This window comes from Amblyomma mixtum, chromosome 2 (genome assembly GCF_055824585.1).
Source record: "Amblyomma mixtum isolate Tamu chromosome 2, ASM5582458v1, whole genome shotgun sequence".
Lineage (NCBI taxonomy): Eukaryota > Metazoa > Arthropoda > Arachnida > Ixodida > Ixodidae > Amblyomma > Amblyomma mixtum.
In genome coordinates, this window is record NC_143013.1 from 86520134 (window position 1) to 86546229 (window position 26096).

The 26096-nt window shown below is 50.7% G+C and overlaps 1 protein-coding gene across 1 annotated transcript in view; it reads right to left on the bottom strand.

The window, feature by feature from the left end:
• The window catches only part of LOC149360010 (rho GTPase-activating protein 18-like), a 235751-nt gene extending 231875 nt beyond the window's left edge, over window positions 1–3876 (bottom strand). Inside the window, exon 1 of the mRNA XM_089572127.1 lies at window positions 3284–3876. Coding sequence (XP_089428253.1) covers window positions 3284–3287 — 4 coding nt within the window. The 5' untranslated portion in view covers window positions 3288–3876. The remainder of the gene's footprint in view (window positions 1–3283) is intronic.
• Between the last annotated feature and the right edge of the window lie 22220 nt (window positions 3877–26096).

A 26096-nucleotide genomic window follows, 5' to 3' on the forward strand; every position in this document is an offset into this window, starting at 1 on the left:
TCCAACCAACAACCACAGTCTGCCGCAGAGAGGATTGTATGAGGGCGAAACGGGAAAGTATGGCGAGTTGTGGCTTCCTACAAACGCGATGTGCCCTATATCTATCTGCTTTAGCTCCTAAATTATAAACTCCGCGAAACCTTGTCCTTTGTACAAGACAAACTAAAGATGCTTGCGATCGATCCTTCCATGCAGAACACAAGCCATGTAACTTAAAGGCGTTCCAAAATATCTTAACTCTTCTTGGATCTAGCACGGTGCAGGGACACCTTTTCCATTCAGCTTCGAAATGCGGCCGCCGTGGGTAGGATTTCAATTCCGCGTTCTTGTAAATAGCAGCCGAACGCCGTAACAACTAACCCACTGTTGCGGGTTAACCAAGCCTATTACCAGAGTCATTCAATACTTGAAGAGATAGAGAGAAAGGAATTTTAATGAGGAAAAGGTGAAGCGGTCGGCCAGTGGTAACATAGCCCTGGCCTGCTACCCCACACAGGGGAAAGGGAAGGCGAGGAAAAGGAAAGTGCGAAAGAAGGTTGATGATGGCATAATACAATGAGTTTCGAGGGTGATGTCGACACACACACACACACACACACAACACTGGCTGGCACTCGCATCGCGGTGAGTAAACGCACATAAAACTGGCGTCTGCAACACAAACACCGACACGTGTCATTAACCATGACTCTGCAATACTGTCTAGAGGTGTGCAAACGGTAGTTTTTTTCCAAACCGAATCGAATACGATAGAGTAGCTTCGCTAACGAATTGAATGCGTGTCGAATATTTGTATGAAAATTCGCTACTTGTGCGAATATTCGTACAGAACGAGCAATCATACTAGATTTGCCTTGCGGAGTTAAAGCTATAGCTGCTAAAAGATGCAACTCCAATCTCCACTAAGAAATTGCAAAAAGTAGTCAGTACAGCAGGGCAGTACGTCTTATTATCGGGAATTACGACCGGACACCTGGCATATCAGAAAGCAAAAGCAATCTTAGCATCGCGTTAGAAATCTGAGGTTGAAATTCTTGCACAATATTACGCGCATTACTCTAAAACTATTATACACAAAGAAAAGTACCTACGGCCCCAGTCCAATGTTTCAAAGAGAGCGGAGAATAATTTAAAACTTTGGTAAAATGTTTAGGGGAATCCCCCAAGGTGGAAAAGATTTGTAATAAGGGAGTAATGACTCATTGGCACCCACTCAAGTGCAGCCATACGGCTTCAGATTAAATCTGAAAAGTTTCTACAGAAACTTCGTGGTTAAAGAAACATTTGTCCTGGTCATGGGTTCGAACCCGTGACCACCGCTTCACCGGAGCAGTCGCCCTACCAACAGAGCTAACCGGTACGGCTAGCACATGGTAGGACGAGAGGGAATTGATCGATAACTCGAAGTGTGCAGTTGATTTTAATTAATTAATGGGGCTAATTTTATTAATTTATAACTTTATTAATTCCTTTTTAAAGGTGACGTTCTCCATTATTCGTTCTCTGTGAGATCAGTCCACGAATGGAATGCTTTGCCGCCACATGTTATTAATGTTGTATCAAATGTTGTATCAAGTGCATGATTTGTTGTTTTTGCGAATGTAAAAGTGACACCCCTACTGTAAGGCCTATCGGCGATGCAGGCACCAAATAAATAAATAGAACTCAATGACCGTCAAGTTGTACGCATAGAAAAATTATGTTTTGCTTTTGATGACAAAAGAGAATAAGCTAGAGTCACACCTCAGGTCACGAGACGGGTGACATGCTATGTATGCGCGAGTCATGACCTCAGAGATCAGGCACGAAGGTAGGGTTTGATGAACTTGCCTGAGCCAGTCTTACAGGCTACGCATCAGCACTACGTCGGCGACGAACGGACTACGTCGCGGCGCTGAACACTTCATGCCACGCATACTGATCCGGACAGGATGATACGCGTATTCGGTTTGGGCCCTCTTTTTGGAACAATCGTCGTTGGAGAAAAATATGGCGGGCCTTAATCGAACCTTGTGCCAATTATTCTAAAGGTTGAGAACATATTCGATTTGTTTCGAATAACTTTTAACATATATAGACTAGTTGGTTCGAGCAATCAAATATAATATTCAATTCGCTATTCAAATTTCTCGAACATTCGGTCTTTGGTTTCTGGGGTTTAACGTCCCAAAGCGACTAAGGCTATGAGAGACGCCGTAGTGGAGGGCTCCGGAAATTTCGACCACCTGGGGTTCTTTAACGTGCACCGACATCGCACAGTACACGGGCCTCTAGAATTTCTCCTCCAAAGAAATTCTAGCCGCCGCGGCCGGGATCGAACCCGCGTCTTTTGGGTCAGCAGCCGAGCACCATAACCGCTGAGCCACCGCGGCGGCTCTCGAACATTCGCATACCTCTAGTTCTTATCAATCAGCGGAGGATACCTATACTTTACCAGGCGCACAGTGCATTATTTTTTTCTTTTTCCATTTACGAACGGAAACTTTACTACATAGCCTTCTTTTTTTAACACGCTGTGATTGCAGAAGGAAGTCGGCCTTTCATTCTGTCAGTCATTTTAGCAGCTGTCACACAACACACGCTCGTGCACTTGTTTCAGCAGCTCCAGTTATTAAGGAGGCCATCCATGACTCTGCACACATGTGTTCTCCCCGAATGAACTAAAGAAAGCAAAAAAAAAAAAAAACCTCGCACAGCGAAACGCGCATCTCGAAAGGTCTTGCATTCCCGACGAAACCACTCCAGCCGAGACAAGTATACTGAAAAGACTGCAGTGCGCACAATCGACAATTTCGCCCCAAACCAGCGATTGTTCAACAGGCTGGCGAGCCAAAAGAAATAAAAACACTCCTTGCTATCACCTGCCCGCCCAGATAACGGAGCAGCTCCTAATCTTGCGACGCAAGCACGGCCCTCCGTCGCCACCGCTCGACACGGCTCCGACGAGCCTCAGCTCCGGGCCACTCGCGGTAGGAAACAATCGCGTGCGAAGCCATTGAACTCTCCAGCCAAGCCGCGTCATTCTTGAATCCATCACCTCCACCCACCCACCTGCCCGCACCTTTCCTCCATTCTCGGCAGCACCGCATCTGCGGCTCGAAAACACTTGCCACTCAAACAAGAGCACGACGGAACGCTCGGCGTGCCGATCCCTGTTCGCGAACCCATCAGGAACACGAATTCAAGGGCTCTTTTTAGATACCGAGTGCACTCAAAACGAACAGCGCAATGCAGTACAAGCACGAATCGCGCGACGCACGCCGTAGCGCCATGTCCCACTTACTCATGCTGCTTTCAAATCTCCCGCGCTGGCCGCTCGATGCTCTCAGCTCGCGTGAGCGCCGTCGATACACACACGCACGCACGGCCGAGTCAACAACGCACGCTCCCTGCCCGTAGAACACACGCGCGCGCACCCACTAAACACACACAGCACACACACACACACACAGACGATGTCACTCCGCAAAACGGCTCCGTGTCGTGGGTCCCGCGTGCCCGAGGCTCGAATCCGGGGGAGTTCGGCGCCCGTGTCACCGGCCTATCACGGCTTCCGAAACGCGGCCACACGCGACTGCGAGCGACGAGCGAACCGCACCCCACATCGGCGCGGCGTCCATCTACGCACGTCACGGCCGGAACCACGTGGGTCGCGATTCCGGAAGGTGTGCGTAGTGTGTGTGGTCGCGCTAGCTCCGCCGCGTACCGCTGGGCTGAGCACAGCGCGCGCTCTGTCGTTTACGTTCCCCGCGCGCCGGGCCCCCTCAAGGACGCCGGCCGATCCGCAGCGCGATTCGCAAAGCGCCGCGCGCCAGCCGCCACTACGTGTGACGACGGCATGCGGCCCGCCCGGCTTCTTGCACTCCCGTAAGCTGTCCGCGTGCTTGGCCGCCGGAACCACTTTTGCCTGCTGGCCGCCTGACCCGTCAGCGCGAAATGCAAATGCGCGCGGAGAGCTCTATCTTTGGGCAAGAAGAAAAGAAAGCGCGTTGGAAGAAAGAGAGAGACGGCGCCGCGGGTTTTTACGACAGCTGCTGGCTAACTCGCGAGCTAACGTTACAACATAAAGAACCGCGCATTCTTTTTTTTTTTTTACGAACTCGCTAGCGCGGACCAGTCAGGATGCGCGATTCGATTTGCCAGAATTGCAAAAGGGTATTTCATATAACGAGAGCCCTGAACTAGAGGACATATGCCACGCGAGGGAGATCTCTGACCATTTCAGAATGCGTGCAATGTGATGTCTCGAAGCTTGCGATTCAAGGAAATTATAACGCATTATAGCGACATCCACCGCCTTTTCCCGGCCCCTGCAAAGGGGCTGAGTAAGACGGAGGAGCGAACTTTAAGGCGCCTGCAGACAGGTACTCTACTCTGTCCTGCAATCTTAAAGCATTACGATCCTAACACGGATGGGCGATGCCCACACTGTGGGGAGACCTGTGATATCTTCCACATGGTGTGGGCATGTACTCAAAATCCCCACCTCCCCCCTTCCCCTACCCCTTCCAGAGAGGCATGGGAGACTGCCCTTCTCAACTGCTCCTCGCTTGAGTCCCAAAGGGCTCTGGTGAAACGGGCTAGAGACGGGGCATTGTCATGCGGTGTCCCGGACTAGGGACGCCGACCATGTAGCGTGGCCACTCTGTGGCTCCCAAACTCTATTTCAGAAATTAAAAGTTTTCACCACCACCACCACCTCCGAACTGCGAGCAGAGCGACACAGAGAAGCCATTAAGAGCACCAGCTTTCTTTTTTTTCACGCTCCAGGCGTCAGAACTAAGCATTGTGTTCATATATTTACTCCAATAATAATGTAACGTAAGGCTTTCAGAAACAGCTCATCATTTTTTTTTTTTTGTCTCAGAAGGGGGAGTGGAGTCACTGATGTGATACTCTTACGGCAGATCTGCAGACTCTTCGATGCGTGTTTGCTGTGCCACTTTTGCATGAGCTAATGTACTCACGTACGGTTGCTGCTTAATCATGAGTGCAGACGGGCATGAGCAAGCTACAACAAGCAGTTCCTTGTTTGGGTCTATCCGCTCCCTGTTACAGACCCCATAACATCGAATGAAATATCTTTTCATTCAGTTTAGTTTCATATTAATCTCTGCCACTTCTGTTAGGCTGTGAGCATGAGCGGTTTCGTCAACTACACCCCACGCAACGCCCATTCCCCTCACGGCTTGTTGCGCTGTTTATTTACAGCGCGTTCAGAATGCGTAAACGCTTTGTTTACCGCGCGGTTGTTTTTATTATGACGCAAATGCGTCGACCACGAAGCACTCTTATCTCGTCTCCTTTCGGTTGATTTCACCACCAGTGAAGCGTTCAAGGCCGTGTGAGCAACGAATTGCTGCCAGTGCTTGTGCAAGTCACTGTACACCGTCCACCTTGCATAATGTCGATGCGCATGGTTCTTCACTCCTACGCCTCAAAGCAGTCGTGCGCAGCGGTTCCGCCCAAGGCATTGTTATTTCGCGTTTTTTTTTCCCCCGCTAGTTGCCGCAGGAAGAGGATTCAGATTTACCGTGGAAGATCCGCTGTAAGAAAGTAATTCCCAAGGAAAGCACTGACGCCGGACACCCTACTCTGCATAGTCTTGGGTTGCAAGGTGTGTCATTAGCAGATTTTAGCACAGCTGAGAAGTACTAGGTGCAAGGCGAGGCGTGGTCATTGAGCAGCCGGCGTCCGATAAACCGGTATTGGATGGATGTAAAAAACTTCATTGCTAATAAATTTCAAGTGTTCTTGACCCTTACGGGTCACTGGGCGCCGTGGTCGATCCTTGGTCCAGGATGGCGCACTTGACTGCTGCCATCGTGGCTCGGTGTACAAGAAATCGTTGTGCTTCCTCGTCCTCGCTGTCCAGCAAGTGCTCCCACTGCATCACACTCGGGTTTATTCTTGGCTCTAAGTCTGCCTTAGGGCAGGCCCATGTGACATGCTCTAGTGTAGGTTCACCCTGACACCACGGACATTCGTCTGCATATTGTGTAGGGAAAATCTTGTGTAGTTTGTGCAGGTGTGGGTTTGTAGTCTGCGCCAGTCTACCGCCTCCTCTTTGGTGAGCCTTTTGTGTGGGGCTGGGTAGCGTTTCCGTTGACCCCTGTAATGATCGAGTATATCTGAGTACGTGGGGATAACTGGGTCAAAGGTGCCTGTGGTGCAAAGTGCTGAGTCTGCTCGGTTGACGTACCCTCGAGCTAACTCGTCTGCTGCCACGTTGCCCCTCATCCCCTCATGTCCGGGAACCCACACTATACTATGTTTAGTGTTTTTTTTTTGTCTTCTCGTCGTGTGTAGAATATGAGGCAGGATCGACAGCATCGCCAATCATATAAACCGGTATTCGTTTACGCTAGTACGTCTTAGCTGTGCTAAATAGAGACACTTAGCATGCCGGAGACATACTAGCGGAGACATACTACCGAAGCTGCGCATACATAACCGTCGTACCGACTCGTACGTAAACCCGGTATAGGCTACGTCTCCGCTAATATGTGTCCGATATGCTAAATCTCTGTAATGTGTCTATCACGGCGCGTTTTGGAGATGTACAGACGAGACATTCTGGACAGGAATGGAGTCATGATTCTCCCGCCGCTTGCTGGAGAACTCGTGTACGAGTGAGATTTACCACGTAACGTCAGCTATCAATAAGAACGAAGAAGTTGATCGTGTGTTTGAGCAATAAAGTGGAAGACACGTGAGCATGGTTGCACAGCAATGTAGACGCACAAAATACTGTGTACTTACGCGAGATACCGACAAACATATAAAGATCAAGAATACTAAACCATGCGCACCAAAGCGTCTTAGCAGAGAACAACCTCCCAGGCTCGTAGCCTTAGCTATCGTTAGGGCAGAATAACGCCAAAGTGCTGTTTGGATATTATGAGCTACGGGCTTCAGCGCCCGGCTATAACACACCGCGTACCTTTTTACTTACACCAAAAAATCCATCACTACGGCCACGTTCAGCCACGAGCTCAACTTTTCTGCTTTCTCTCTTCTCTTCTGTTCCCTTTATCTCTCTTGTCATTTGCTTTTAATCCCCCGCCCCATTCCCCAGTGTAGCGCAGCGAAGGTGACCTCAACAGAGGCAGTGGCAGGCGCTACGCAACTTTGTTTTTCATTTTCAAACAATAAATAATCTCTATCCTTGTCATGAGTAGGGTAGACAACCCAACCTATGTCTGGCCTACCTACCCACCTGCCTTTCCTTTCCTTTTCGCTCTAGAAAGTGATGTCTTCCAAGAATCTCTTGTGTAAATTATTGACTTGCAAACACTGAGCTGCGCAGTCACGTACAATAAAATCTGCAAGATCACGGCAAAATGTTTTCGCCATTGTGCTAGGTAAATTATTCGAATGACAAGAGCGGTTGTTCGCTGCTTAAGGCACGTGCAATCTACTACAATTGCGTCGTTTCGGTGGTTATTATGCGGAGTTTATCGGCTAATAAGTGCAACATCATCATCAGCAGCAGCAGCCTAAGTACGTCCACTGCATTATAAAGGCGTCTCCCATATCTCTCCAATTAGTAACCCTGTCCTGATGATTCATGCACCTCCCGCCGATGCAGTGGCGCATCTTAACTTGAACCAAGGATTTAAAAAAGCGGTAAACCGCAGCCCGCTGAAACCAACGATACATTGTTCGCCATCATGTGGCACTCCTGGGAGTATTTTTATTGTGCTTAATTAGTTAATTAACTAAGATGAATTATGCAAATTTTCAAATACTCACTTCAGTGCCAAGACCGTTACGTTAGGTTGTAGAGCAGGTTTATAAACAACCGATCCAGTTTATTGTAGCATCGTAACTCCTACGGGGTCCTTTTTTCCGTCATCTAAAGAAAGCCCGCCAAATATGAAAAAGTACCACGTGAGTGCGCTCATGCGCTAGCGCCGTTGAGAGAGCGCTGCAATATGGTAGCGCACGAACGCAGTCACGTGGTATTTTTTTCATATTTCGCGGGCTTTCTTTAGATGACGGAAAAAAGGACCCCGTAGGAGTTACGATGCTGCAATAAACTGGATCGGTTGTTTATAAACCTGCTCTACAACCTAACGTAACGGTCTTGGCACTAAAGTGAATATTTGAAAATTTGCATTATTCATCTTAGTTAATTACCTAATTAAGCGCAATAAAAAATATTCTGAGGAGCGCCACATGATGGCGAACAATGTATCGTTGCTTTCAGCGGGCTGCGGTTTGACGCTTTTTATGCGAAGCATATTACTAGAGCTACACTACAGCCCGTCGAGCGCGGCGGTGGAGCTACCATTGACCTTTAGCGTGACCACGTGACACCACGTGACAACATGACGTCACAGCAGAGGAGAAATGGGCTGCCGGCTCGCGCGGTCGGCCGCGGCGGTGAAGGCTCCACATCAGAGGCGCTGCAGCTGACCACGTGACGCTACAGCAGCGGTATAAAGCTGAGCTTGCCTCGCTCTCCGGGCACTTACGAGGCGGCCGGGTGTTGGGATGCCGCCTAGAAGCAGGGCTGATTTGAACGAGAAGCGAAAGCTTCAGCGTGCCACAGAGACCGATGAAGAGCGGGATGAACGTCAACCAAGGAAAGCCACGTATTACCAAGCCTAGCCATCAATATGCTTCGCATCTGACTAGGCTTAACCTTAGCTAAGCCTCAGCCATTTTCTTTTTTAAATCCTTGGTTCCAGTTACGTGAAACACCCTGTATGAATGCAAAGTATAGAATGGCCAATTCCGCATAGGTGAGAAAGAAGGAGTATTAGCGCAGGAGGTATCTGCAATGCTAGTGCCCTGTTAAGGGTAGGTTAAGCGTTATGTGCCGGTGAAGGTAAGAACAGTGTCCGTGTCTGCGAAGTGATATGCAGAGAGGACCCCAGGCCACTGAAGGGAGCCATTAAGAAGGAGCTTAAGCGTACCCTCAAGAGTTTGTGTCTGTACCCCTTTACAGTAACGTTGGGGGAACAACGTATAGCTTGCGACGGCGTGGATTCTTCACCTATACACAGTGCTTCAGGTTGCGGCACAAGTGCAGATCTTCTATCCGTTTATGCGAACGGATAGAAGATCTACACTTGTGCAGCAACCTGAAGCACTGTGTAGGTGAGGAATACACGTCGTCGCAAGCTATACGTTGTTCCCCCAACGTTACTTTAAAGGGGTACAGACATTCCAGCCTCATGTAGAGGACAATTCAAGGCAGCTCCACTACCCAGGAATATGCACCCCGATTTTCACCAGTCAAGACGACAAGCACGAGCCGAAGCTATGAAAAGGCACTACGGCGAGGGCGTGTTCTATGTTGATGCTGCGGGTCCCGAGCAGGGAATGACGGCCGTCGCGGTAGTGCACCAAAATACAACAGTCGACGGACTAGTACTGGCTAGCCATGACATACTGGCTGCGGAAGAAGTGGCGATTGCTCTAGCTGCAACACACACTAGCTCGGAATATATTCTCACAGATTCACATACAGCGTATCGCAATTTACCTCAGGGGCAGGATCGCACCACTAGCAGCTAAAATCCTGCAAGATAGCTACACCCGTGGCTACCAACCCAAACACAAACACTTAATATGGGTACCAGGTCACCAGGGCATCCCAGGGAACGAGAGCGCACATGCCTCAGCCCGAGCATTTCTCCCCCGGGCACCCATTGCGGGTGCGTGGAACCTCCTACCTCGCTACTAACTTACAACGACATACTTCAGCACTTAAGATTATCCCGTCGGTATACCTTCCGCCGGCTAAGACACTGGACAAAGAGGAGGAACTACACCTCCGAAAGCTACAGACCAACGCTTACAATAACCCACGAAGACTACACGCAATAGACCCGGAGTCATTTGACTCGCAATGCAAATTCTGCGGGGAGAAGGCGGACCTGTACCATATGGTATGGGCCTGCCAACGAAATCAGGCGATCACTGTCAATAACCAGCCAACGCAGGAGGGGTGGGAGGCAGCTCTGACCAGCTCGGACGAAACGAGTCAAAAAGAACTCATCGAAAGAGCCCGCACAGCAGCCTACGCCAATGGGGTTCCGGACCTCATGAGAGCTCCACCCGCCGCTACAACCTCCTGAACGATTTCATTAAAATATTTTCACCACCACCTTCTATCCGTTTTTGTTCTCAGTGAGATTTGATTCTTCGTTTATTATTCTTCTTTCTTTCTTTTTGCTCTGTGGGCGTTCTTTCAGCCACAAAAGATATTTATGGCCGAGAAATTAAAGCTAAAAATCGGATTTTTATAAGTGAATTGCGCAACAACTTAGACAGGACACAGAAAGAAACACATACAAAAGTTCACGAGCGCATGTGTTGTATGTGTTTCTTTCTGTGTCCTGACTAAGTTGTTCCGCAATTCACTTATATACTATGCAGAACCAACTAGCCCGACAACACGCTCTTCTGAAATCGGATTTTCCTTCCCCCAACTCGACTGAAATTCACGTAGCGCAGGTAGCATTAAGAACTGTGATCGCTCGCTGACAAGAAATCGGAGGCGGTGTGGACTGCTCTCAGATATACGCTAATAAAAAGGTACTCGACGTCATCGCACTCTGCTCGTGCAAATGGCCTGAGGCGGTGACGGCTCTGTGTTTCTTGCTCAAAAACGGGTCAGCAACCTCTCTGCCACAGTAACATTAATCGGTATAGGCTAACCTACAACTCTGTAGCCAATCAGGCGCCATTTTTTGCACAACCGTGACGTGGGTCGTGTAATAAAACGTTTCAACCACTCACACTAAATCTGACGGAATAAAAACATATATACATAACTTGAGCCACAAGCGAGTGACAGCGGAGACACAGGGTTCGATTCCAGCCCCATCTGACTTGTGTACCGATGCACCAACTATGGACGATGCAGCTGCCCCGGCCGAATACGAAGGGACAGAAACGCGGGCGGATGCACGGGCCCACACTGTAAATCAATCTACACCTTTACGGCATACTGCCGTCAACATCACACAGCACCAGTAACGTGAAAAGAGAGTCGTCAGCGGGGTAACACTCATTTATAACTTAGTTTTATTTGAGGGTGTAAATGAATAGATCTACTGTCAATGTGCCCCTGGAGATTGCTGGAATGCAAACGTTCCTGACGCTGTCGTAGAAACCCTTCACAGGGCTGCATACAATACGGCGCAGTTTAATACTGTCTTCGTGATTACCGCTCTTTGCAGTTTGATGCGCGCAGTTGTATTTTATTACAGCGCAGCTGTTTATATCCCGTCTGCTGGTGAGCGTCGGTGGTGCTGGTGTAGCAGATCACGTGACCACCTCTGCAAGTGCCTCGTGTCACCTTTTCTTCTACGAGGGAGGCGCGCGTTTACCAGTGATCACATGACTGCGCGTGTACTCTTCCCCGTGATCACGAAACCACCCAGTGCACACACGCAGGCCGTGACTCGCGCATCGTGCAACTTTTGTTATTATCGGGTGGAGGAGGAGGAGGAGGAGGCATTTATTTGGTAAAAGTTGTTGAAGTGTTGTGGGTGACCCTGGGGCAGTAGATAGACGGGAGCTGATGGCACCCGGCGACCTCCAGGGCTCTTGTCACAACGCGGAGTTGCCTATCCGGGTCGGAGCTGAGTAGCGCCGCATACCACACATCGGAATTAGAGAGCTCCAGCGATCGGGAGACATCCGCGACACACGAGAGAATAATGTAGGATATAGTGTGACCAACGGGTAGTGACATAGTCGGCATAAGGGAGGGTGATATAAAAGCGGGAAAGGAGGGAGCGGTGCGGGAAAGTGTAGGTCTGGAGTGGTCGCTAGGCGGCTCGCTGTGGTTTGGTGAGGGATTTATGCAGTGCCTGGTGTTTGAGTCAGGTGTTCCTTTAGTACAGAGTGATCTCGGGATATGTAACCATACGCTCCCTAGCATACCGGAGGTATGGGTCATCCATAGCTCGGTTGACGAAACTTCGAGCAAAGTTGTGGTCGGCCGCATTACCCGGGTGCGCCGAGTGCGCGGGAACTCATTTCAGTGTTATTGGTCGGGGATTACGGGTAAAGGGTAGGAGGGGGCAGTTGGTGAGAGGGTGGACTTAAAGCCCCTCAATAAGGCTTTAGGTGGACTCTGCCCATCGCGAAATTACGGATGGCGGTTTTAGAGTCACTGAAGATATGGCACGCTGGGGCGGAGGGGACGGCCAATATATAATGGCGGCTTCATCAGCTTCGGCTGAATTCCACTTGTGAATGGAGGCGGCCGTGAGGACAAGGTGTATGCTTTTCGGTAGGGGCGAGAAAAGGAGTAGGGAATGGATAATAGGGGAGAGAGGGGTAGTAACAACCGGATGGTGAGGAGAGCTGATGTATAAGTGATGAAGTATTTGGCGACCCGCGTAGGTTTGTTTGAGGCGGTGGAGTTGTGCAGTGCGACAACTCTTCCAGGAAGTTGCGGACTCCTAATTGGAGAAGGCTATGAGTGGAAGTGTATTTGGGGAGATGGAGGGCGGATTTGCAGGCCTGCCTGACAAGGCAATTGACCTTAACGCGTTCTATGCGGGAGAGGAAGAGGTAGGGGAGTTAAGTAGGTGAGGCGCCTTATCATGAAGGCCTGTACGAGGCGAAAAAGGTCAGCTTCCTTCATCCCAACATGTTCGCAATGCGACCAGGCGTATGGTGTTCATTGTACTCGATGTGAGGTGATTTAAACTGGTGGTGTTCTTGCCATTGGATTGGATGTAAAGCCCAATATCCTGAGAGCCGGCACTTTGGGTGTGGTGGTGCCGTCCAAGGATATTGCAATAGATGGAGGAGGGACTCTGAACGTGGTGCGTCCGCGGAGTATTAGGAGGGCAAATTTATGGGGCGGGGGGGTGGGGGAGGTGCGGCCCATTTTGGAGGCAAAAAGAGCAACTGTATGCGCCGCCAGCTGTAGGGTGTCTTCGATGGTTCCATCATTACCCGTTGTGGTCCAGAGTGTAATGTCACAGGCGTTGGAGATGTCCGCTAGGGAGATGTTGAAGAGCAAGGGGGAGAGGACCGAACCTTGCACGTACTCCTGCTGACGAGGGAGAAAGGTAGGAGAGGAGGGGACCGAGGCTGAGTTGGGCAACCGGGCCGCAAGGCGCGGATGTAGTTGTATACGGTGGGGTACGTGGTCGTAAAATGCCGTCAGCAGCTTCGACACACCTCTCGCACGCTCTGTGCGCGTTTGCGCACTATAAATATAGTCATAAGGAAAGGCGCGGTAGCAGCCATATAGCAGATGGGCACCTGGACAGTACAGTGAGGGCAGGGATTAAGAAAGGAGAAAAACAGGTACCATTACAATGCTCGTTTATACGTCATTACATAGCAGCTGTAAAAAAAAAAGTGCTGGACGATTACGATACTCGGCAATTGGTTTCTGGTGTTTGAGGATAGGAAATGGCGCAGTAATTGTCTCACATCACTCAAGAAACGTCTAGTGTAGAGGCAAGTGAATAGAGGCATGGGAGAAGACGCGAGATGGAACCGGTATAACAATGGTCACGTGATTGAATTTGCGGTAGTTAGTAAAAAGCGATTGGAAAATTGGTGGCTCAAAAGCAGAGCGGGGACATTAGGTTAGGCGGGCAGGATTAAAAACTGTATTTAAAGAAGGTGACGAATTTATAGACCGTTAGCACCGTTTGAGAAAAATAAAGAAAAAAAAGCCGAGCATGGTGCCAACTGCCAGCACTCCGTTTCAAAGGGGACACTCATCCGTAGTTCAATCATCCATCCTAAGTTTCATGTGCGCCTCCGGCTGATGCCCTCCTACATGGAGGAAGGAAAGAACCCTCCTAGAAACAGCTCCGGCTATAGTATGGGCTGTAGTAAAGCCGCGATGGCGGTCGGGCTTCTCCGCAGAGCACAGCGCCGGATAGGGGGTCGCATAAACAAACCCCACCGAAGCCTGTGGAGCGTTGCTTGGCGGCATTCGAAGATGTACGACGGGACGTCGGCTTCTCCGACGTTGACACAAGCCTCAACTTCGCAGCAGGTTTCAACCTCAGATTATATCACCATTTTAAATGCTAGCGCAAAAACACTTTCCGTGCTTTACCGACGAGGTTAATCAATTCGAACCTGTGAATTTCGTCGAATTCTGAAAAAATGGATCAGTTTCCGAGAACCCCCCAATGGTCGAGGTTAATTATACTTTTCACCGGGACCTTTGTTAGAATATTTACCGACAGATGGTGCTCCCTCACTGCTTTACTTACGCGCGAGCTTCTATGTCAGGGGCTGGATGGCGCAGGACGTCGAGCTAAGGTGGTAGTCATACATGCAGGAGCCACTGATGTGATCCAAGGTGCACATCCTGAAACTGTTGTTCAGGCCATCAGAGAGCAGATTGTCCCGCATGCAACAAAGCTAATAATCTGCTCTGTGCCTGAAGTGCCCACAAGGGGGAAAGAGGCGCAAACTCAAGCAACGATGTTGAACTCGCGGCTACGAGCGCTCTGCGCCTCTTCTGAAGCCCCCGGAACAACGTTTCTGGACCTCACACAGACGGTCCGGGGTGAAGGGCGCCTGACCACGGATGGTTTACACTATCGTGCCCAGACAAGTCGAAGCGTTGCTGCGCTGATAGCTACATTGGCTCTGCCTTTTTTAGGCGTTCCGAGGGGGCCACGGAATCAAGGCATCGTGTCTTCGCGGCGCCAAAAGGAGAAGGCCTATCCAAATGCACCCTCAAACCGCCAGCAGGGAGAGAAAGCGGCCAATCGGGGACACCCGTCGTCAGCAGAGACAGATGTCCAGGGAATGAAATCCCTACCCCCCCAGGACAACAGTCACCTGCCTCAAATGGGAGGAAATGCAACGTCAGAGTTTGTAGCACCACCCCTAGTGCCGTCAGCACACGCCCTCCCCCAGTCACCGATAGCGAACTCAAGCCTGCTGACTCAGCAACCACAACAGCTCGAGATGACAGCGCAGCCATCCGCACCACAGCAGTTCTTCCAGAGCCCTCTGCTTCATGCCTCTGCCGGTCCATTGCCGTCAGCACACAACGTCATCCGGCCGCTGACACTGGACTCAAGCCTGCTGGCCCAGCGTGCTCAGCTTCCCGTGCCATCGATCCAGCTGCCCCCACCACAGCAGTGCTTCCAGGACTTTCCTCCGACTCAGACTGCAACACCTGCTGCCAACTTGTTCGGCATAGTGGGCGAATATGTCCGACACCACCTGATGCAGCAGTGGTCCCCGATGCGCCAGTAGACTGCCTCTCCCCGCCACAGCCTAATGTGTTGACGGGGGGGCTCGGGTGCCATCGACGAATACGGCCACGGATTAACGTGTCGAGACCGAGGATTCAGAGGAAACGGCACAAAAGGAGGCAAGCAAAGGTGGTTGTGGGTTTTCTCAACCTACATGGTGGCAGGAGGCTGGCCAGGTGGGAGGAGCTGTACAGAACTTTGCTTGAGGAGGATGTGACGCTGTACGCGGTGGCCGAAACGCACCTACGCGATTTGGAAGAACCGCCCACCAGCCAACTGTGGTGTTGGGCTGGCAGTAACCGATGTGTTGGTTCGCGTAAGGGTGGTGGAGTGGGTTTCCTGTGGCGCCGGAGCAGTACATGGTTGCACCTGGGGGGGCCCTGTGCTGATCACACATGGGTGTCCGGGCATATACTTGGTACCCCGGTCGCCGTGTGTGTCGTGTACCTAGGCGGGGCAGCAGACCAATATCAAGCGAATTTGAGTATCATTCAGTGCATCAAAGCAGATGCAAGCCGCTGGGCACTCGACAAGGAAATTATTGTTTTCGGTGACTTCAACGGGCACATCCAAGAGCTGGACGGGTACACCGATCCCAATGGTGAGCTCCTGCAGACTCTGGCTCAGGACCTTTCTCTGGAGGTCACTAATCTGCGGGCGGACTGCCAAGGTGCGTTCACGTGGTGTGCTCGGGGGAGTCGCACCTGCATAGACTATGCTCTTGTCAGCAGGCGCCTAGCTTCCCTCATGTGTCGGGTGCACATAGATGAAGAGGGCCGCTACAGCCTTGGAAGCGACCATAACCGCATACGACTTGACTTTACAACCTCTGCTAGGCGCAGTACGCCACAGAATCGCAGGCGGTCTACCAAGCGCTTCCTGCCCATCAAGGCGTACGAGGCTGTCGCAGAAGAATTCGAAGAAAGCCTGGCCCGCGAAGAGTCCGCGACGTACGACCAGTACGTGACTGAACTGCGTAGCATCATGGCAAGGCACGAGACTCTGGCCCGCTCGAGAGGAGGACGGTCCAGAAAAAGGTGGTGGGATGATGAGGTGAAAGCTGCCTATAAAGCGCGAAGGCTTGCAAACCGCCATCACCGCTATGCTCTGAAGATGCTGACCACGGATGAAGCACTTGCAGCCTGGGGCACCTACCTCGAACGCAAGCACGAAATGCAGGCAATGATACAGCGTAAAATAGCCGAGGCAGATCGGCAGACGCTCGCAGAGATTAAGTCCGCTGGTAAAAATGCAGCAGCTAAATTTTGGTCGTACGTAGCGTCTATGGACGGCAGAACACCAGACCCGCTGATCAGAGATGAAGAAACGGGAAAGACAGGCGATCTCCACCGCATACTGACAGACCACATGAGGCAACTATACGCAACTGATGGCACGCCATACGTCTTCGAAGGCGTGGAAACACCCTCACGACCTCTGGACGACAGGCATTGGACGGTTTCGAGTGGAGCAGTCGACAGGGCCATTGGCAAAATCAGCGCGCGTACAGCCTGCGGTTTGGATGGCATCCCCGCTGGCCTCGTCAAGTGCCTCGGTGCCCAGTCAAGAAAACAAATGGCGAATATCTTCGGGGGCATTCTGGAAGGTGCACCAATACCAGCAGACTGGCTTCGTGCAAGAGTGACACTGATTCCCAAGAGGGGTGGGGACAGCGGCCTTCTGCGTGACTACCGGCCTCTGACAGTGACAAGTGTAATGTACAGAGTGTTTACGCAGGTGTTAAAAGTGCGGATGAGTGGCTGGGCGGAGCAAAATGGGCATCTGACGGAGCTCCAAAATGGTTTTCGTCGAGACCGGCGGCTGGAGGATAATATTTTTGTCCTCACCCAGTGTATTGAGGTTGCAAGAAGGGAAGCTCGTGGGCTGACCTGCTGTTTTATGGACGTCGCGAAGGCGTATGACAGCGTACCACATGAGCCTCTAATGCAACGCCTAGAGTCATTGGAAATGCCCTCCGCCTGGATCGACGTGCTTCGTCGCCTCTATGCACGCTGCACAGTGGTGGCCACAGTGTGCGGCGTCAGCTCGGAGCCAGTGGCCGTACAGAAAGGGTTGAGGCAGGGCTGCCCGTTGTCCCCTCTTTTGTATATGTTGTACGCTGCAGGGGTGGAGCGCAAGCTGTTGGAAGCGCAGTTGGGGTTCACGCTAAGCTACATCAGCGGTGGTGTAAAGGACCGATGGATATTACCGGGCCTAGTCTTTGCCGATGATGTAGTATTAATGGCAGAGACCAATGCGGACCTCCAGGCCCTCATCAACATATGCGCTGAGACCATGGCGCCACTTGGCCTGAGCTTCAACTCAAAGAAGTCGGCGGTGCTGTGTTTTTCAGCGCCGCTGGACGCCGAGCAGCCGGTCCACCTACCAAACGGGGACGTCCTCGAGATGGCAACTGAATACCGATACCTAGGCATTAGGTTCAGCACGCAGCCAGAATATGCTGCAAAACATGAGGAACACTTGAAACAAGCTTCGCAGCGAGCGGGAAACATATTGAGAAGGCGGTGCCTATGGGGCTGCAATCGATTTGTTATGGTCCGCGAGCTGTGGAAGGCAGTTCATGTGCCCGCATTGTCATTTGCAAACTCAGTTATCTGCGTGACAGCGCCCACAAGGGAATGGCTCGAGCGTGGTCAGCGAGCGGTGGGACGTCTGGCGCCTGGGTGTCATGGGCGGGTGGCTAACGAGGCAGTGCAGGGAGACCTCGGTTGGTCTACCTTCGAGGCTCGCGAGGCAAGAAGCAAAATAGCCTACGACGGCCGGCTGCGCCTGATGCACAAAAATCGATGGGCGCGCAGAGTCTTTGACTATGTAAGTCAATACTGCCTGCGGACTACATGGGTGAAGCGGCTCCAACACCTTCGTCGCAAGTTCGGCTTCTTCAGAAATGAAGTACAAGCCGACAACGCGAGGAAATGGGCCAAGGCAGTTAATACCCAAGTGCATGCGCAGGAGCGAGAGGCGTGGAGGGCTGCCATGGAGGGGAAGTCGACACTGGAAGTGTACCGGGCAGCCAAGCAGGACATCTGCGTTGAGAGCTTCTACGACAACAGTGTAGGCAGCCGCCTGTTGTTTGAGGCACGCGCGGGTGCCATGCCAACGCTTGTGTACCGCAAGCGCTTCGACACTACAGTCGAATGCACCCAGTGCAGAGCCTGCGGAGAGCACGACGAAACAACGGAGCACATCGTCCTACTCTGCGAGAAGCTGCCAACGCCACCGCACGAGGGCGCTACGTTTCCGCAGGCGCTGGGTTTCCGTTCTTCGAACGAGGGCTGCACAGCAGATGCGGCAAACCATGCGGCAGTTGCAGCGACGAAGCGCCGACTGACAGAGTGGTGGACGCTGGTGCGACATTAGACCAGCACTGTTTCGTCGGTATTCGCGTGTGTGTTTGCCGCTTCGCGTTTGATGGTGGTGTTTTTATGTGTGTATCTATCCAGCCAGGGCACCTTTGGTAGGCGCCCGCCCGTTACAAAGGGAAGGCTACATCATCATCATCATCATCATCATCATCATCATCACTTAAAAGAAGCTTTAGCTTTACTTCGGCACCCTAGTCTAGGTATCTTCATGAAGCCGTTTAATGCTAATACAAGAATGGGACAGCCATGCATGCGATAGGTTTTGGAGCAGCTATGGAGCAGAAAATGCACGTTCTGCAGCCTCTTTAGATCATAAAAATAACTACTAGAATGAAGCTTGAGAAGCCCTCGATCTGCTTTACAGTCAGCAGCATGAAGTATTGCATATAAAATATTGAAGAAGTAGGTATGCGTGGTACGCACCGTGACCTGTGGACCGCGCCAACCGCTGCCTGATGGAACTTTTCTTGTATATGCACAGGCCATATTTTCACATATCCAAATCTCGCCACAAAAAAAATTGTCAAGATAAAAGTGCACAAGCTGCACTTTATACAAAACGTACTTGAATGGTTTCACAACAGAACTAAGCGCATTAATAGTGAGCATGGAATATGCGCAGGTTGAAATGAAATTGGTGAAATTGGTTTTTGAGGAAATGAAATGGCGCAGTATCTGTGTCACATATCTCGGCGGACATTTGAACCGCGCCGTAAGGGAAGGTAAAAGGAGAGGGTGAAAGATAAAGAGAGAAAGAGGTGCCGTAGTGGAGGTCTTCGGAATAATTTCGACCGCCTGGGGATCTTTACCGTGCACTGACATCGCACAGCACACGGGCGCCTTTTGCGTTTCGCCTCCACCGAAACGCGGCCGCCGCGGTCGGGTTCGAACCCGAATACTCCGGCTCACTAGACGAGCGCCTTAAACACCGCGGCAGGTAAAAAAGGCGCTACGCGCAGGTTGCTTTTTCCAGAAAAATAATATCAGGTAGCTATTTCTGCGCAGCGTGTACTGTAGGCAGGTGTATATTCTGACGCAAGGTGGCGATTGCTACCAGCATAAAATTTTCTTACTTCACGCAGCTTAAGCTCCAGCCTGTGAATCTACTCGAGGACAAAGTATGTTTTCAAGTTTCAAGGTGTCGGAGAGATACGGGTATCTGTTACAGCCAGCGTCGTCGCTTCCGCGGACGCGGTTGTTGCGATGCGCGTCTGTTCCCAGTGAAAAAAAAAAAGCCATAACTAGTTCCAATTGGACCAGTTTAGATTCCAACTGGTTCCAGTTGGACGGTCCTAATGGACAATTTCATTGGACCAGTTGGGTTTCCAATTGGTTAGCCCAATTGGTCTTCCCCATTGCATCCAATTGGTCCGCCCAACTGCACCAAATTTATCCAATGAATGTTTGCATATTTGACAAACAAGGCAGAACTAATATGGTTCTTATAATAAGAGCCATAAGCATAACCTACTGAATTGTACTCATCGTCTACGCCACCACTGCAGCTTAAATTAAATTAAATAACTGCTCTCAGTGGGCAAGCGCCACTGGCCCCAGCATGAGAGCATAAGTTGGAGCAGAAGTGTGTTCTCTGGATTGTAGTGTTTGGGATGCCCCTCCCCCGCCCCTGCCTAAGTGGATTAAGGCAGCGGACTCCCTTGACCGGGGTGACCACTGCGACAGCGGCGAAGGTCGAAGACCAGCGAAGGCCGAAGGTGCGGCGAGGGCTGGCGAAGACGGAAGCAGCGGCGACGATGGCGGCGTCAGGTGACTGAGTCTACCCTCGGGTCGCCGGACGACGGAGTGGTGCTAAGCTAGGTTAAGCTATTGCTGTTAATTGAAATACGGCTGTGTCCTCGACAGAGGTCTCGTGTTTTGAACATCCGGCAGGGAAGCACGAGTACGTTCGTTCACATGCTGGTAGACTGCGGGAGATTCATTTCCCGCAGTGTTTGATTACTCCGCATCTACCCCTTCCCATCGACCGAGCTGCGATAGAGCGGGATAGCCCAGCACCGCCCCTGCCGTGGGTGGTACCAACAGTGTCCACATCTGTCCATGGGATTGGACATCGTTCTTCGAACTTTATTCCCCGGACAGGGAGGACAACTCCGGCGATTTTTCAGCCATTTTAAGTTAACGGCTGTTTTGTGTTCCTAAGAACCTCCTGTAATGTGTACAATACAAGGTTTTCAAAAGCAACCGTAAAATAATTTTTAAACAGCAAAAAACGCAAAACTCGAAACCGAAACCGCAAAACCGAAACCGGGGAGGTGCCTTCGTGCGGTATTGACTGTGACGTCACGAGCGGGTTCGCCGCGCTGTGAAGTCCCCGAAGATATCCCAACTACACTGAGCCGCGCTGTCGACATGACTGAAAGCGCGGAGGACAGCTTTTCCGAGACCAGCGAGTCTTTAGAAGACGACTCATTCGACGATTTTGGACTGGACGAGTCGCCTTTTAGTTATGATCCGCCGCCACGCGAGCCAGCCGAGTCACACCACAGGCCGCGTCACCTGCAGCACGGAGACGGTCTGAACTCGGAGAAGTGACTTGAGTCATTTCTCGTGCATGCATTTGTGACAGAGTCGTCAGAACAAAAGTTAATGAGATGCTCCCTCCGACAGCTGTTCGTGGGGCCAGTGCCGGCCGACACAGCATGATGAAAGAATCTGCTGCCGGAACGTTGCCGCGGTGCACAACGTCCTTACAGGGACATGCATCACGAACAGTCCTCTCTGCGAAGCTTTATCTCGACGGCGAGCTTTTGGAAGTGAGTTCACGCCAGCTACAGTTCTACAATCCAACATTCCTCTTGACAGCCGCGCTTCGTTCAGCTGGCCGCTGCGATAGACGGTTGTACTAGAATAACGTTGGCACAGAATATGCCTTCAAGCGCCAGTTGAACGCAGCCTTAGCGAGTCCAAAGCTCTCTTTGAAGTACACGCTGTCTTCATAGCAATCTGGCGCGAAATGTTCCGAGCACAAGCGGGAATGCTTCTTCGGAGGCCAGTTTACACGGTGGACAGCTCTCACAAACATGTCGCGAAGGTTCTTATCGCTAGGAAACCTACGCTACATCACGCCCGTTGTCACAGATCAAGAATTTGTGCACTCCACAGCACAACAGAAGTTGCTGTGACCCATCACTGTGGCGTACACATCACATCAGGCACGTTGAGATGGCGCGAAATTGCACAGGTGGTCGAAATAATTCCGGAGAGCTCCACTACGGACCTCTTTCTTCCTTTCTTCTTTCACTCCTCCCTTACATCGCGGTTCGGGTGTCCATTGCTGCGTCATTTACTTTCCTCAAAACCAATTTTCAGTTTTCCCCTGCACTGCCAGCGCCAGCGCGCGCCCAACCAGCTTGACACGCCGCCCCGCCAGTGACGTCACAGAACAGGGTGGCCTGTAGAAGTTGCTCGATCAGTGGGTGCCGCTCGCGTCAGCTCGCGCCGAGGAGCGCTTGTGTTCAAAATTCGCTTGCGGAAAAACTACTCCGGTTTCAGGTGCGAAATTTTACATGAGGCATCAGACTATCATAAAGAATACAGACTTAAAATTTCATTTCAATCGATGCACATCGAAAAATCGCCGGAGTTGCCCTTTAACTGGTTGTGAGCGTGCCCGAGAGACCCCCGTTGACGAAAAAGTTCCCTTCCACTGAGAGTAACTCTCAGTTGCTCTTTTGTAAATAATGTAAATATTCCTGTATAAAGTTCTTCCTCGTATCCCGTTCATCCTCGTCCCTCCTCCGGCCCGACCACGCTGACCCGATCCCAATAGGACGTACATATTGAGCTAATATATGCTACTAGTGCCTGAATGTGCAGTGTTGCTTGTGTGTCATGTATGTGTGTCTGTTGGCTTTGATTTCCATAAAGGCATGTGAATTTCAACTCAAAAATGTTGATTGACACTATAGGCACAGTGTGTCCCTGCAGTCGTCATAAATCAATTTTTCTTTTGCACATTATAATATGTTAAGTTGTAGAAATATTTATCCAAGATCCTATAGCATATTATTAACAAACATTTAGCTACCTTTCTCAATGAACATAACATATTTTGTGAATATTTTCTGGGTGAAATACCTGCCTGGCCTAATGGGTCCAATTGCCTAGTCCAGTTGGATCCACTTCGGTCCAATTGGTCGGGTGTTCAAAAACAGAACTGGAACCAATTGATTCCAATTGGATTTCCCAATTGGAATCAATTGGTTCCGGTTCTGTTTTTGGACCAATGGGAATGTCCAATTGGTTCCAATGGTATTTTGAAAGAGTGAAAGAACCCAGTAAAAAAAAACATTGGAACCAATTGGAATGTGCAATTGGTTCCAATGGCTTTTTTTGACTGGGAATTCTTTCACTCTTTCTATCTGCACGTGACAGCGGTTGTGGCTCAGCACGAGCCAGTAGGCAGGCCCGCGCAATTTCCTTGTCATCCTTCCTTCCATGGCAACAACAAGGTCAGTGACGGCTAAGACCGAAAGAGGAGGCATGCTGCAAGGAGCGAGTGCCTCCGACTTGCATCTCTGCTCAACACGTACCCTGCTTCGTTCTTTAAAGGGCCACTGCCCAGGGTCCGGACATTTTTGAAAAACAAGCCCACTGCATAGATGAGGCATCGAAGATAACCTCTGCAAAATACTAGAGCCATGCGCGCCCCGAAAAGCTGCGAAAATTCAAATCAAAGCCCGCTCGTTCTTTCCTTCAACAAAAACGGCCCGCCCCACTACTCTGAACCCCGTTGACGTCATGGGGGGTTACTTTCGCTAAAGGCACTCCATTGGTGCATCGTTCTGACTGACGGGAGAAGGTTGGGCGTAGCCTTGGCGTCGCGTCGTCTGCACAACGCTTTCCGCAGCGCCTTCTGTTCTGGCTCATGCCTACAAACCCGCATGAAGGAACAAAAAAAAAAAACTGCGGAGGGAGCGTGCGGCGACAGCCTTGAACCCTAGTCATAAAAAGTAAAAAATAGTAAAACAGGGAGTTGGTTCGCCCCCCCCCCCCCCCCCCCCCCCCCCCCCCCCCCGCCGTGATCACGTCACGAGACGCTCTGCGTGCGCGCCCCTTCTCAGTTTTTTTTCTTCTATGCAAGCCCCCCAAAACAAGGTTTTAATTACTAGTGCAGCAGAGCCTTTTCCTCGCTCGCCCACTTGACCGCTCCGCACAGACACCGCTTATCCTTCATGCATCTTGCGTACGCCTTGACTTCAATGAACGACATGGGCTTCGGAGTGAAGACACAAACACACAGAACACAAACACACATGAAGAAAAGCAAACGGGCGGTTGCCGGGCCCGCACTTCGCCGTGTGTTTCAAACAGAACCGGCTTCCGCCCCTCCGCTCGTGAAGCGGTGGGGAGGCCTAAAAAAAATGAAAAGGTGGCTCGCTAACTGGGAATGACAAACAGATGTATGAAAGGATGCGCTCGCTAACAAGTCTAGGTGGTCGAGCCGATCGCGCCTCTCGATCGTTCAGTGTGTGCGCCCGCAGCGCCCCCCCTCCCCTCGAACAGACCCAGCAGCAAAAACCAAGAAAAGAATTCTATTGAAGGCGGGGCCATGATGTAGCCCTGTGACGCACTCCACAGACATCACGCCTCCGGCTTACATCGGAGAAGGAAGGGGTGATTTTGCTTTGCCGAGCCTACTCGACGAGGAGCGGAAGAGAAAAATTTCGAGGAGGGAACGGAAGGAGAGGAGGCTCGCTCAAAGAGAGGTAGAGAGTAGAGCACTGCACGGGCCTCAATCTGAGGCCCGAGCCCGGCCCGGGCTCGAGACCTGGAGCCCGAGCACGGCCCAGGCCCGCGGCTTCAAGCCCGGGCCCGTCCCAGGCCCGCTGAATTATCGCTCTAGCGAGCCCGGCCCGGCCCGTGAATCCCGCAGTGAAGCCCAGCCCGGGCCCGGCCCGGCCCGTTTCACAGTAACGCTTGAGGCATACTGCTCACTCTGGGCAAGTAGACCGCTACTAGACCGATAAGAAACTGGCCGACAGTGGTTTGGAAACCGCAGTTTGGCTTGCAGAAAGTTGGTTCTTTTTAACCCAGAAGGAATTGATTAAGAGTATTGTTCGCAGACCCCTCTTTTGGACAGTGATCTCGTGTACGTGCGCAAAGATGAACTCGGAAGTTCCGAGAGCCAAATAAAAAGGGCTACATACGCTCGTTATAGACTACTTTGCATTCCCCCATGATTTCAATCACTTATATTTTGCCGCCCGCGAAGTATAAACATTAAAGCTGCCTAGCAAGCAGTAGTATGACATTTTTTTTAGTGAACGCGATCTCACAGGTTGGACTCATAGCCGAACTGGTCGCCTTTCAGCAGAACCGAAAACCTATAAAAGGCTTGAGTATTTCACGGTGTGTGTTTTGAAGGCTGTAAGCGTCCTAAACTAATATGTCCTTCCCGAATGCATTTCTAATAGCGTATAGGTATGTTTTGGGATAACGAACGATCAATGACCAATTAAGAGCGGTTGAATTTTACTCTTACTGGTGGAGCAGAAGATAACGCGCAAACCATACGTGATAACTAGAGACCGGATTTTAGGCAAATTTTTTTCAACGCTTCGTAGGTGCACCGTTTTCACATATGAGCACGAATTAGGTGTTGACAATATGTTTAATACTCTTTTTATAGTGCCTATAAATGCCTATTTTGGGTGTCAGTGCCTATAAATGCCTATTTCCGACGTTGGTGCCTAAAAATGTCCTATTTTACAGAAAAGGGGCCTGAAATATGCTGTGGTTTTGCTTTCAGATTCGTTTTGCTTTCGAATCCATTTCGGTTTTGAGTAGAACACACACGTGGCAACATTAGATGACCTCGTCAGTTGGCTGTGGTGAAGGCTGCACCTACGCCGGCTGTGTACACAATACCAACCACGTCAGCCGAAAATATCGAAGCAACCTTTTTCCTATTTTCTGCCATTTTATCGTGGCAGCTTGTTGATGACTTTGGCTGTTAAAGTGGTAGTTGACCAGATGGCACCACATTTCGGAAAGTATACGGAGTAAGTTATAGGTTCGTCCAAATAATTCCCAGTTGGTTCCAATTGAAACCAACTGTAAAATGGTCCACAAACCTGCTGGAAACAGTTTAACTGATTAAAATTTCCACCTGGGTAACCTGCCTTATTTTCGTTCCTTGTGCCCCAGATGGTGCTTGTATGCTACTGCTTCCGTAGCTTTAACAGTGATTTCTAGATGGATGATGTTTATTTTACATAGAGTTTCTTGCTATTACCTAGAGGGAAAGCTGGCAAGCCGTCTATGGGAGTTTGCATGGAGACCTCACGTGACCACCTCAGCCACCATGGGCGCTCAAAGCATCATGGGGCGGTGAGCTACTTGTTGCGGAACTGCAACTTTTGGCCAAAAAATAATAAAAAAATAAAGCTGTTCGATAACTACGAATGTCCTAACATTCAATATCTTGTCTAATGATTGCAACAAACGAGCAGAAAAGCATTTAAGTGCA